Genomic DNA, 14,000 nt, shown 5'->3' on the forward strand with positions numbered 1-14,000 from the left:
AACTATTTTCCAGGCAGGATAAAGTATTCCAAAAGCAGCAAGAGAATGCATTTACCTCCACATTTCCAGTGAACATCCCGGTTTTGTCACCAAATGGCCAACATAGATCTCTGAAAGAATATGTACTTTACCAGGAAATAAGCTGCCACGTAAGTTACAGCAGCAAAGCCTGAATTCTAACTTCCTGTGAATATCTGTTACAATTCCTGCTTCTCCTCCATCCATTTCTCAATCTAGTAATTCTCTCTTTTACCAGACAACAAAAGCTACCTCTCAATACCTATGATTTGCAGGTTCATATGCTAATAATTTTTTCCTATCTTGTGTACTTTATATATAAATACAAAATTCTTAAACACTCAAGTTGTATTCCTTCTGTTTAAATAATGGCATACTATTCGACAAAACAATCACAGGAAATGCATATTTTCCACAGACTGAAGCAAAAACCATACTGAGGAAACATCTTGTGAATTTAAGAGGAAAAAACCTACACTAGGTGCTCCTAAAACCAAGAGGTCTTATGCCACTTGTCTCCAAAAAGGAACACAGAACAATTACTGTCATTGTGTTCAAGTATACTAGCAAACAAGATGGTAATAGAGTAACCAACTGACACCAATATTCAATGCTTTTATCTTAAAACACAGAATTGTCCCTTTCAACTGACCATTTTAGGGTTGATTCATTAGGGTGCTGACATTATAACCACATATATAAGAGACATTTGTTAGGAAAGCTGGAAATGAATAGTCAACCAAACCTTTTTTTAGATTATGTATCTCTGAAAAAAAATAAAAATTACCTACTGTTAGCATATAGTAAAAGTAAAGATTTGGAATTTAAGAATCTGCATTTCCTATTATCTTCATTGCAATTCAGATCCAGACTAATGATCCTTTATATCCTAGACAACATGAATCAATCCTGTCTTGTGGTTTCTCTTAACACTCTAAATAAAAGACATGTTCAAAAATACATCTTAAAAAACATGCTCAATGAAAATATGCTCTGCATTACCAATGCATATGGTTCTTTTTAAATCAAATTATTCAAATAAAAATTTCAGAGTTTTAAAATTTCAATCCTAAATCTTGTTCATTATTTTCTTTGGTAAGAATCAGACACTAAATTTAAAGTGGAAAGGAGACTATGACTTGCAAAAATATTGGAAAAACAGTTGGCTTCAGATAAATCAACACGTTTACTAGAAGAATAATTACAGAATTCTAGACATATGTACACAAAAATGTACTACAATATGTTCATTTCTCTTTCTCTGTATAAGTAAATAAATTATTTTTTATTTAGTCATAAATTGGCAGGAAGAATAAACAAGCAACAGATAAATCTTACATCTTCTCTATGAAGGTAGAAACAAAACTCATCTGCAGAAGTAAATACAGTGAAGTTGCATTAAGAAAGAAACTGTATATTTGGAATATACACAGTCTGTAAAGGAAAAAGCAGCTTGGGTAATGAAAACAACAAAAAAAGATGAAACTGGAAAAAGAGTTTCAGAAAATAGTCTTTTAAAAATTAGGTTAAAAGGCAAACAGGGGGGAAAAACTTGCACCGGATCAGGCCTGGATGAGTAGGTAGGACTGCTGCCTCTTATTTTAGGTCTTACCATGTTAAATTACCAGCTTTGATGCTACATATTACATTTTGTTTTCCTTTTACTTTAAATTGCTCATTCTTTGAGATCATATTTTCTATTAGGTTTATACAAAAGCGACAGCAACAGAGCTCAGTCTTTGACAGATAGTTTACTAACAACATCATACTAGTAGACAAAAGTGCAATATAATGAATCATCTCAGCAGAGGAGTTCTGTCAACTGCTCCTGCTCCCAAGTCTATTATCCTATGCATATTTTTTTATAACAAAAAGCTAGCCTTTTTCCCTATCCTATTTATCTAAATAATTTAAGGCAATTGAAAGCTTTCCATAGAAAAATGCTGTTGGATTTCAGAGTTTTTGCCACCCCCCAAGCAAATAAAGGGCAACAATTGTCAGAAAGTTGCACACAGTTGCATAAGCCTGGTTTTGCACTTCAAGATAACACTCAGGTGAGGAAAGAGATGGTAATCAGGTATAGTTTAATGCCAGCATAACAGATACTAATCAGGTTCTCATTCCCTTCTGAGCATGATGGCTGCAGGTAAATTTTAAGATAAACCGCTCCATGCACCGTCTCCAAAAAGGCACAGCTAATACATATCTCATGGTTCAAAATAATCAAGAGCAATGAAATGAAAGCACCATAACCCAAGAGATCGTTAAGAATTTCTCTGAAAGATCCTATTGAAAAAATTAAGACCTGAGCCAGAAGTACAGAGGAAAAGGATGTATACAGACAGTAACAAAATACAGTACCCCATTTTAGTCTGCAGTATCCCTTTCATATACATTTTTACTTGCAGAACTACAATAAATTCTGAAATGAATTAAAACTGTAGTAGCTGGAAACACTGTCAAGACAGGATGTATCATCTGAATTACTACTTGTAATTTACCCTGGAGTGTTCTAATGATAATGTTGTCAAGTGGTCTTCTTCATTTACAGAATAGTTGAGCTTCAGGGTTTGTGGTGAGAATATATAATATCAGAGACTACAGGTGAAGAAGACTGTCTAAAATATATTACTAGTCCCACAGAGTAACTAGTGAGCACAACTTACAAAGCCAGTTAGAAGGCAAATACAAATTCCCAATTACCTTCCTATTCCCTCAGATGTCTCACTGCACTCTTAGATTAACCCTGCTTTATTCACTGGGCAGAAGAGATGTACATGAGGAAGGTGATCCTATCGGATACTGCTGGTAAACAAGAATAAATCCAGGAAGAGGAATATGGGAGGAGAAGGAAAAGAAAGAGTGGGAAAGCAAGTCAGGATCAGAGACAAATGCTCGCTGAAAGCTTCCAGCTTCACAAACTAGAGCTGCCTGTAAAGATACAGACAAGAATTAAAGTCCTGTAGATCTTTAAATTCAAGTTACAGAGATATCACATCATTCCTCCAAAATCATGCCTTGTAGCCTTGATTCAACTTGACCAGAAATTTAGATGGCAGATTCTCGGAAGTGTTTTTGTTTGGTTTTGTTTGTTGTTTCGTCTTTATAAACATAACCTTAACAGAATGGAAAGAGAATATTGAAGTACCTAGCTTAAGAGCTTACTCATCACCCAGTAGTCTTACCACCTAGGTGAAAACAAGGAATATTCACCCCATTATATTGTTGCTACCCAGCTGAGAAATAGAATGGTCACCACAAAAACACACATCTTGTTGTACGTTTGCACAGCAGTTGCACGTTGTTTTGAGCAGGTACCCATACAGGAAATTCTTAAAGATTTAAGTAGCAGATTAAACGATGTCAGCTCAAAGCTTTGAAACGCTTCTGTAAGGGGATCATCCTAGCTGTCACCTGTAGATGATGAAGAATTATCAGCAATTCCTTGGCTACTTAGTTCATTACAAATTCTTATTTATATTCTTTAAACAATGGCTTTTCAAAAGACAGAGACTATTCTCTGTATTGCCTCAATTTAACCAATGTCATCACTAATCACAAAATATTGACCATATGATCCCAACCCACAGAATCAATGATAAATACCTAGCCAAATAAGAATGTAGATTAGAAAACTAATAATCCAGTGTAGTCAAAACCATCCTGCTTCAAGTTACTCAAATCAATAGGAACTTAGATTGCTCACCAAAAGTAAGAAAAGGTTCTCGGATTCTACTGTACCTTGCAATGGGCTGTAACACTAAGATCAATTTTCCAAATATAATAAAACACTAGGGAATTCAGTTAAATAACTAGAGAGCACAGAAACACCAAGTTCTTTGCAATGATGACAGCAGGCAGAATTGACATTTCCATATTTCATCTCCAAGGAAAGAGTAGGCAGATAAGAAAGCAACAAAGTCATAAATGAATGTCAGGAATGATTTTATAGCACGAATTCTGAAAGTAGCAGACAGTCAATAAACTAAAACAACTAGATTCATGTGTAAATAAAAAATAATCCCCAAACAGCACACAGATGGTAAAAATTGAGTATTAAATTTGAAAGATTTTACAAAGAAATGTGTTTATAAATGTTGAGTTGTAAACACTACATACAAACAAAAATGAACACTTAAAGAAGGTATACTTGCTTATCTGCAGTGTCATATAAAGGTATTTCTGGCACCTACCTAGACTCAAAGCAAAACCTCAGAAATACTGCATTTCACCTGTTACATCTGGTACAATTAAATTACCAAAATTATATTTAAATAATTGTATTCTACAGACTGATTCAATCTTTAGTGAGCTAGAAAGCAGATGGAAGGGCTTTAATTTTGATTTTATCAGAAGAAACAGAATCCAAAAACCTGAGAACTCAAAACTTGTGTCACTTGTACTAAATCATTTTCTGTGCAGTGTAATTTTCTGTGTACTTCGGATTAGCACTTCTGATAACGAAACAAAAATGTTTTCCCTCTGACAGATTGCTTCAGCATCCTTTTCAGATCACGTAGGTCAACTATGACTTTGAAATACCTTTAAGACTGAATAGATTTAAGGAGTAAAAATCAATAAAAACAAAAGCTACTACTAAAATACTGTTAAAATTGAGCAGCAAAGAAGGTTTTCTATTTGTCTGAAGAAGCACTGACTACAGGTCATGATTCTCCATCATGAAATATGAAATTTTATTCAGGGAAAAAAAAAAAAAGAAGAGAAAAGCCCTAAGGAACCAAAATACTTTTGCAGTAGAGTTTTTTTTTTGTTCTTGTTGTTTGTCTGTTTTTGTTTTTTTGACTTCTGTATTCAAATGGAGCTATAAAAGCAGCTAAAGTCTTTCCATATCTTCAAGTGAGATTTCTACATCAACTTAATTCTGGAAGATAGAATGGATCAATGCCAGATTTATTTTTCATAACAGAACAGCAAACATCAAGTGGTAGTTGACAATAAATACAACTAAAACCAAGTACCACCCTAATATACTCAGCATTTTCGGGGTATAGTGAAAGCATTTCTCTTTTGGTGTTTCAAACAAAGAAAGAAATGTTTATCTTGATGAAGAACATTGGGTGGTCACCTTTTAGGTGTTACATTCAAAAGAAAAACAGGAAGATGGCATTAGAATACAAGAAAACAGTGAAGTCAAACCAGTGAAATCATTAAAAGCAAGCAGGCACTTTGTCCTCTTTTAGGAGACTGACACAGATCATTCAGCTTTGAAATGCACTCCAAGCTGGAAATTGAAGCGTGGGATAAATTGTAGCTCCCTCTAAAAGATTATGCCTTCAGATATAAGGCTTTGCAAAGCACCCAGTTCTTAGGGGTTTGCTGTCATTCTGTTGATATTCAAAAAGGGAGTTAGTTTTTATTTTATTTTTTATCTTGGTATGCAACATCATTGAATCACCAAAGGATAAATGTAACAGCAGAGTTTTAGTTATTTTTATCGTACAACCAAAAATTTAGAAATCAAAGTTGAAAGCTGAAATCAGAGAGAAGCTACAAATACCACCACCACCAAAGGTGACATCTTTGATTTTTAATAGAAGGGAAAACGGTTCCTGCAGAGCTGATTTTGGTCAACAGCCACACACCAAAACCCAGACCCTACTTTAACTTGGCCACCAATTTCCCTATATGCATTAAAAGTAAATAAGTAAATAAACATCATTATTCAAGAAGTGGCCAAATTTTATTCCAAAGTGACACAGTAACATGGAAAAAGAAATAGTAGTAAGAAAAAAAAAGCCTGAACCATATACGCACTCTCTACCTAGAAGTATGTTGTGTTCCACACAGCATGAATGCAATTGGGGCAGTTAGTTGCAACCTGTACCACTACGGGCACCATCACCAAATCCCTTTGACAAAGGCATGACAAAGCCTCTCTAAGAGATATTTTACAATTAATACACTTAAGACATTTTTTGAACAATTTTCAAACTTTAAAAAAAAAAAAATCATACTGAAGAGAGACAGAATCTATCTGGAGAAACTTTAACTGTTGCTCAAAATCAGAGAATAGATTTTAGCGTGGTAATGACAGCTAAACCTTGTTCTGCCACTAGCCACAATGAATTAATTACTTTCATAAATAAGGTAGTTTTGAGGTGAGAAAGAGTATAAAGCAATGATCAGGGCAGTGCTAAACCATCTGTTTCTATTATTGGTGCAATAAGTCTGGACACAGAATGCCTGGTACTAACAGATTGACACGATTTACAGATTATACTCAGTAACTAGCACTACATAGAGGTAGAACAGAGTCACGAAGGACTGATATAACGTTCAACATTTTCTAAAAAACATCAGTAAAAGCTTCTGTGAGATGCAGGGGATCCCTGACAAGCATTCAATCCTTAATTACAAGTCACAAAATTCAACAACAAAAAAGCATTTATGCCTATAAAAAAGAAAACAATATAGGAAGAGGGTACACAATAAATCTCTTAACTATTTCATTGTCTTTCTGCATCAAGCAAATCCCATCATAAAAAAGAGCAAAATTAAAACAACTTTGAAGTGATAGAAGTTATACCGCACATTTCCACTTCTCAAATAACAGAAAAAATACCAAAGACCTTAAAATCTTTTGCACTGCTATTTATAAAACCTGGCCTAATATTTAAAAATATATATATTTTTATATATATTATATATATTATATATATATGGAGCACTTACAGGAGCAAAATTTACTAATAATGAAGCAACCTGCTTCTTTGGATTTGATAAATACAAGATACTGTACTGCAGGTATTCTTGTAGACAAAATAAACTCAGAGTCCTAAAATTACGCAAAAGGAAGCACAACTATCAGGGACTTTATGCAAAGCTTGTGCAAAAACTGATCCTCAGTTTTTCAGGATCAGTAGGGATTCCCATTCCGCATGTCTGTCCAAAGTACAATAACTGATATAAAATTAATATAAAATTAATTCCAGCCAGCTATTACCATGAAAATACTTGGTACTGATTGTGTGCTGTATATAGACCATTGAATAGCAGGACGGAAAAGATGTTTGCAATGTGAACTCTATTTGGCACAAAGTAATAGCCATATGATTAATGTCTAATGAAAACTAAATCCAGTCATCCACAGCATGACTACTGTGACAACTGTCCTGAAGATAAACTTTCAGCATCCATCCTTGTAAATTAATTATTTATGCTCCCACTTACATGAAGGTATAGCTGCTGAAACTCTAAACCTGCTGGAAGACCAATCAAGAAGAATATGGCAAGCAACCTTACTTTGATGAAAATGTTTATGAGAACTATGAAATGCAGCTATAGTCTCAGAAATAATTCACAGTACATTTAATGCTCAAAGGAAAAATAAATATGTTTGAAACATATGCAACAATAATATATTTTCTACATATCAAAAATCCATTTGACAAATTAATATGTGAAGCTTAGAAACACTGTAAAGCTACAACTCCAATTTATCACTACCAGATGGGAGGCAGTCATCGCTGAAGACAGAGTACTGTTCTAGCTTATTGCTTGGGGAACATCATGGGATCTAAACAAAGCCTGCACACGTGCAAGTCTTCTTTTAGGCAACACGATTTTGTATATTGCAGGGTACTACTACCCATTCCATCTTCCCTCTCCTGACCTTGATGAAATAAAAATAATTTAGGCAAACAAGATAATTTATAATGATACTGAAGTAGGTATAGATAATATCTGAAATCAGCACAAAGGAGAAAAGTAATCCTACCTTTTATTTTTTATTTTTTCATAATAGTGAGTAAATAACGAATAATTGTCCCAAGTATGAAGGAACTTTTCCAAAAAGCAGGTTGGTCTGAATTGTCTGGAGAAGATTTATGGATTTACTTTTTGAATGCTTATTTGGGCAGGCCTAATGTGAGACGTGGCAACTGCAATAATCCTTATGACCCCCTATGTTCGATCACAGTAGTAACTGATTAAGACATTTTCTCACATACACATTTCTAATCTATACAACAAATTTCATACCCTCTTGAATGTGAAAGTGCATCAAACCTTCTCCTCCAGGAGCATAAAAACAAGATGTCATCAGCATGGAAATTCCTCAGACTGTCAAGCTCCTCAACTACGGTGTTAATTACCAAAGCAGAGGGTTACAATTTTTCTGATATCAAATATATATTTAAAAATCAAAAAAGAAAATTTAGGTATAAATATACAGATTAAGAACATATTTTCTCTTTATGTAAAGCATTTCTTTAAATGCCACCAGAAAGGGAAAAAAAAAAATTAGTCCCACTGAGGTTTGCAGTATTGCTAAATATTCATCTGTTGAAATATACCCAAACAAGAAGAGACTTGGGACTTTCATCATTTTCCTTTTATGTCTGTTCTCAAAGCAGACAAGTAATGAAAACAAAGGATTCTTAAACTGGGAATCCAAAAAAAATATAAGATTCAGACAATTATGTTTAAAGTTAAATGCCATTATAAAATGTATTCATTCATTTCCAGTGGCAAGGGACTCTTTACTTAAATGAAATACATTTGTACAAAATGCTACTGTTAGTCATCTCCTTTTAATTGATAAAATTTTTTGCTATTTTTCAAAAAGCAAACAAAACCACCCAAACCAACAGTGATCCATCTGACATGGATACAATTGGTACTAATAGCTTCATAGCTTCAGGACAGAATCATTTCAGCTCATACCATAAGCCTGCAATTTTGTGCATATAAAAATTAGCACAAAAAGTGAGCTTCTGACACTGCTTCCTGAATGACACAGTGCGCTGTCTTGGGATTGCAGGAAGTGCCGTAGGACAGTGGAGGGATGCAAGGAGTTATCTGGAAACTGCGCGTCCTCAGGAGGACAGCTAAGAGAAAAGAAGTAGAATTGTGCTTGAGAAAAGGACAGGAAACAAATGGCATGGTTTAATGCTAACGTGTGTGCAAATGACTGCAGCAAGACTAACCAGAGAAAGCAAAGGTGGAACCTGGACTCCATACAGCAATAGTGGTGCCCTGATCAATGAATTTAAGAAACATAAAAGAGAATATTAATTAGCACACAGAAAATCAAGCAATTCCCTCCATCCCCAGCTCCAGCCTTTCCAATACACAGTGGAAAACACCGTGGATTGATGAATCTATGTTTAAACTAGTACTCAACACAAAGACAAAAGGGAAAAAATTGATCTATTTTAACAGAAATAAAGTTGCTCTACTTAACATAGAGACCTATTTCTGAAATTCAGTTCCCATAGTTACCATAAGCTGCATTTCAAAGGTTTAATGTTGACCTAAAGCACTTTTTTGTCCATCGTTCATACAGAAAGATTTTTCAAAAGACTTCAAATACATGAGCTTCTAGCCTAATCTCTGACATAACTTTACAGTAAAATAACTTTTTTGTTCCACTCTAAAAATAACCAGTTTCCAAGAGTTTGTGTTCATCTGTTTTCATCCCTCTATGGTCAATGCACAGGAAATACATTCTTATACAAAACCATTTAATCCCTGAAAGTAAATTTCTGTGTTAAAGAGAGAGCATAGGCTCTGGAACCCCAAACTTGATTCTTTACTGTTACCACAGTAAAAACCCCAAGCACTAAAGAGAGTAGCAGCGAGTCTGAGTTCCAAACACATATAACAAATCACACTCACATCAAGTTAACTGGCTGTTCATTCTTCAAGTATCTACACTGGCAAGTGTCCTTCTAGTAATGAGTTGGCAGTTAATTTCTTACCTAAATAAATACTGTGGCAATGATCAACCAGAAATTACCTGCATTTTTCCTGTTTTGTCTAGATCTGACCAAAGGTAATCAGCTTACAATTATGTTCAGTAGCTTGCTTAGCATTCTATTTATAAAACTGATTAGATGCTAAGCAGAGCAGGCAGCAGTTTAACACTTTATTTTGATGCTGAAAGCAGAGTCTGGGGGAGGGGAAGAGAGAGCAAGGAAGGAGGGGAGGGATTTAAGTGAGCGGGAGGACAAACTAAACTCAGAAAACTTCAGAAAGATTACTATATTTTGGGGAGCATAAATCTATTGCTTTATGCACACTTAAAATGTGTGTGTTAGTTGATTAAGCAGCACAGATTTAGAATTTTGAAAATATTACTAAGAAATATTTAATTATTTATATAAGTTAGAACAAGTGAAAATTGAGACATGTTGTCTAGTGTTGGCTCTTCCTGGAGAGAGTGAAAATAGTGTTGTACAGACTTCGGAATGAGAAAATCCAGGTTGCAGGAAAATGACAAGAGCATTGATGTGGGCCTGAGGTTCAGCTCCCTGAAAAGGGTATGAAAAACTGAAGGACATGACATGAGTAGCTGCTGGATGTGACGGATAGCACCATGAGGGATGGTTGCATTTCTCAGGTAGTTAAAGGGGAGTTGCATCAAAAACAGCCACACAGCCACAGACAATTGAAGGGGACCTTCAAGGTACTGGGAGATTTCTGGGAGGCAGAACCTGCAATGGGAGGCAGAACTTGCAATGTTAAACAGTATGTATGGTAACCATATCTGTAACACCACAGAAAGCCAAGATTCTGTCGATAATGGCAGCAGAAAGAATAAATTTGAGCAGAGATGTAGCAAACCAATACTGAAGGGGAAGAAGTTGTTAGGGCTGCATTGTTTATTTGGGAGGAGACTGGAGAGAGAGAGAGAGAGAGAATAAAAAAAAAAAAAAAAGGATGCCAAAAAGGAAGATCAAGAAACAGGAAAATGATTATTACATGCAAAATGCAACCAGTACTGTATGGCACAGCCTTGTTTTTGATCAGCAAATCCTGATTAGCACCGTAAACCAAACCAGTTGTTCGGACCACACCACTGCTTCCACAACGATGAAAACTGGGGAGAGAACCAGAGTGCTTCCTCTGGCTAGCAGAACACAGAGCTGGTCAGATCAAGCAACCTGCTTATTCCTACTTAAATGCCTGCTCCAGGTCCATCAGCAACTGCATCTGCCCATGCATGTCTATAAAAATCATCTGTGACAAGTTACTTCAGTTTAACTCTTCATTTCCTCATCTACATAACCAAATTATTACTACTTTTCTTCCCTCTACTACAGTTATTTTTGGCACTATCAGTAACAAACACAAGAAAGACAATAGTTACATATTTTAAGCTCCTAACTTTTACCTCTTGCTATGTCATCTTTTATGTAAATGTAAAGTGTAAGAGTTGGAGGTTCTGTGGTTAACTTTTCACACAACTGGACTTTGATTCTTAGTAGTAATACACTGTCTTTGCAAGTAAGGGAATGGCAGGAGAGCAATAACTACCATATAGAATAGAAGATGCTCGTAGGATAGGATAGGAAAATACAGTCACTAACTTTACAGGTTACAATACGTGGGAAAAAAAAACAACACAAGACACACACAAAACAGTGCAAAGGATTAAAACAAACAAGAATTTATCAGTGCCTATTAACAACAGCCCTTACTCCAACTGTTTCTTTGATGATAATACAGCACAACTTCATCTTCTCAATGTAGTGATAATTTCCAAATACATACTCTGTTTGTCACCAAGAGTTAGACCAACATTCCATTTATTACAAATTTGCAACTTCCTGTCAACAATTATCATTTCTTTAAAAAATTCTAAAAGGGGGATTGTATTGTATAAGAAAAAAAAATCTCAATAGACTTATAGTTTATGCCAACCAATATTTATAGCAATTGTTTTATTTACCTTTTTGTTTTCTTGTAGTTTTCCAGCTGTAATGTCTGCATGCATTTGTATCTTTCCAATTCACACTGTTTACATAGGTCTTCAAGACACAATAGATGATTCTCCATTTCCTCAAAACTTGCCTCTAGACGGGCTATAAGAAATATTTACATGAACATCAAATTGTATCAATAGATGGACAAAACTCACCCAAACAGAAATGGGAATTCATAAAAGTAAATAAATGATTAACATGGTAATAAGTGCACATATATAAATGGCTCAGAAAGATAAACACATCTCAAATCACAGAGGGGAGAGTGACAGCTGAGCCATGCTAAGCAAGATCTAACTGAGGCTCCCTTTGCAGCGAGAAGCATATTTTCCCCAGCATCTTAGTCTCATAGACTTGTGGTCCATACTTAGTGAAAAGAAGCATCCCAAATTCGTAATTTAATTTTGCTTGTCAGGCATGTTGCCATTTTACTACTACCTGCTTCGTACCAACCTGAGGAAGGAAACTTTGCTGACCAAGCCCAGTACTAATCTGAAATTATTCAAATGAAATAAGGCATACTGGAAGAATTTTAACTCTTACAAAACCTTGTGAAAATATAAAATGCCAGCTTTGAAAATTTACTAATAAAGGCAGACCAAAGGACAAATCTCTAGACTTACCTATCTTACATAACCAAACACAAAAACCCTCTCAATCTCTTCTTTTAAATTGAGACTCTAATGAACTAGTCACTCCGGGATACAGCTATGTGAACACAGGACTACTATAGACATTCGATACTGACATAATGATTCCTTTACCAGAGAGAAGAATTACATTTCCGTGTTTACAAATGAAACAAGCAAAGGGTAGATGGGAGTTCTCAGTTCAGAGACACACGCTAATCCATTACAATAGATAAACTTGATTGTCAATGCAAAGAATTACAGAGATGATGGAAAGAAGTAGCAGAAGAAGCTAAAGGAACTCTAGTTTTGGCAAATGGCCTGGTTTCATCTTTGCCTAACCAAGACAGAAGCAATCTCCATGAAGCAAGACAATAACTAATAAAATCAAGGCAGAAAAAAAGTGATTTATCGTGTTTTGGTTGCTCAAAAGAAGGAAACTGCAAGCTGAAGACATCAATATCAAACCCCAGTCCTGGTCTGGCTTTCCTACTTGGAGCCTATCTTGGAGTACACAAAATTTCAGCTTTCTTGGCCATTGCTCAACTAGAAATTGCTATCCTAGTGGTTCCCTTGATAACAGCAGAAGTTAAAGACTCTGTAAACAAATTCCCTGGCATGCATATTCATACGTTCAGCTGCAATTCAGCTTCATAAGATTTTTTTTGTCCCTAAAAAGAAAGTAAAAAAAAAAAATGCTCCACAGCAGTCAGAAAAGTAAACATGTGACATAATCTATCATATCAGCACAGATTACTTGAAAAAAGGTTGTTAAAAATTAACATAGAAACAAGTTTGAGGGAAAAATGTTTTCATTTCTACACATTACGCTGTAGAATATGTATTGTTCACCACACACTCAACTTCCTCTCTCACAAAATCCAGATGTATTCAACAGGTAATCTCATGACTGTTTTTATGATTAGTGGTCCCTTTTTGCTTAAAAAATGGACTTTTCTGAGTGCATTAAAATCCAAATGGCTCTATTATGCTAACTTGCCTTTCAGAATGATTGCTCACTTATTAATTTGCAAAATTCACAAACACGGCAGGGTTCGAGACACTTTAGTAAGGTACTTACCAACGACTGTTTTTTCCACTTACAAAAAAAAAAGGAAAAAAATACTATTCTGTACTTGCTATTGAAATAATGTTAAAAGATAACAACAAAGAACAGGAAAATATAATGAAGAAAAGTGAATTCCAGAATTCCAGAGGCCAACTGATTCTTAGCACTGGTATTTGAGCAGCCTCTAGTGGGAACTGCAGAAAACACAGCTTGTGCTCCTGAAGAAGAGGAACAACTTAAATTCTCCAGAAGAAAACAATCCTGTTTCGCTGCAACACAGATTTCAGAATTTTTCTTTCTAAAATAAAAGAAAACGTACCTGTTTTCACACACACATACAAAGAATGTAGCTGCAGCAATGGCATTGGTTGTGACTTCGTGTCTCTCCTTCCCAAATGAGACCTTATGCACTGTGTACCAAAAGGAAGCTCCAAACAAAGCTATGTATTTAATCTATTTGGAACTTAAGCTATAATGGTTTGACAAGTTCTTATCAATATCCGCAGATACATAAGCTCACACTTTAAAAAAGGTACTTAGCAAAACCACTAAATT

At 35.1% G+C, this 14,000-nt stretch overlaps 1 protein-coding gene across 1 annotated transcript in view; it reads right to left on the reverse strand.

The window, feature by feature from the left end:
* DTNBP1 (dystrobrevin binding protein 1) overlaps positions 1 to 14,000 on the reverse strand; it is a 71,518-nt gene that overhangs the window by 43,330 nt on the left and 14,188 nt on the right. The window contains exon 6 of the mRNA XM_068674774.1: positions 11,714 to 11,846. Coding sequence (XP_068530875.1) covers positions 11,714 to 11,846 — 133 coding nt within the window. The remainder of the gene's footprint in view (positions 1 to 11,713; positions 11,847 to 14,000) is intronic.

The sequence above is a fragment of the Anas acuta genome, chromosome 2 (assembly GCF_963932015.1).
Source record: "Anas acuta chromosome 2, bAnaAcu1.1, whole genome shotgun sequence".
NCBI lineage: Eukaryota > Metazoa > Chordata > Aves > Anseriformes > Anatidae > Anas > Anas acuta.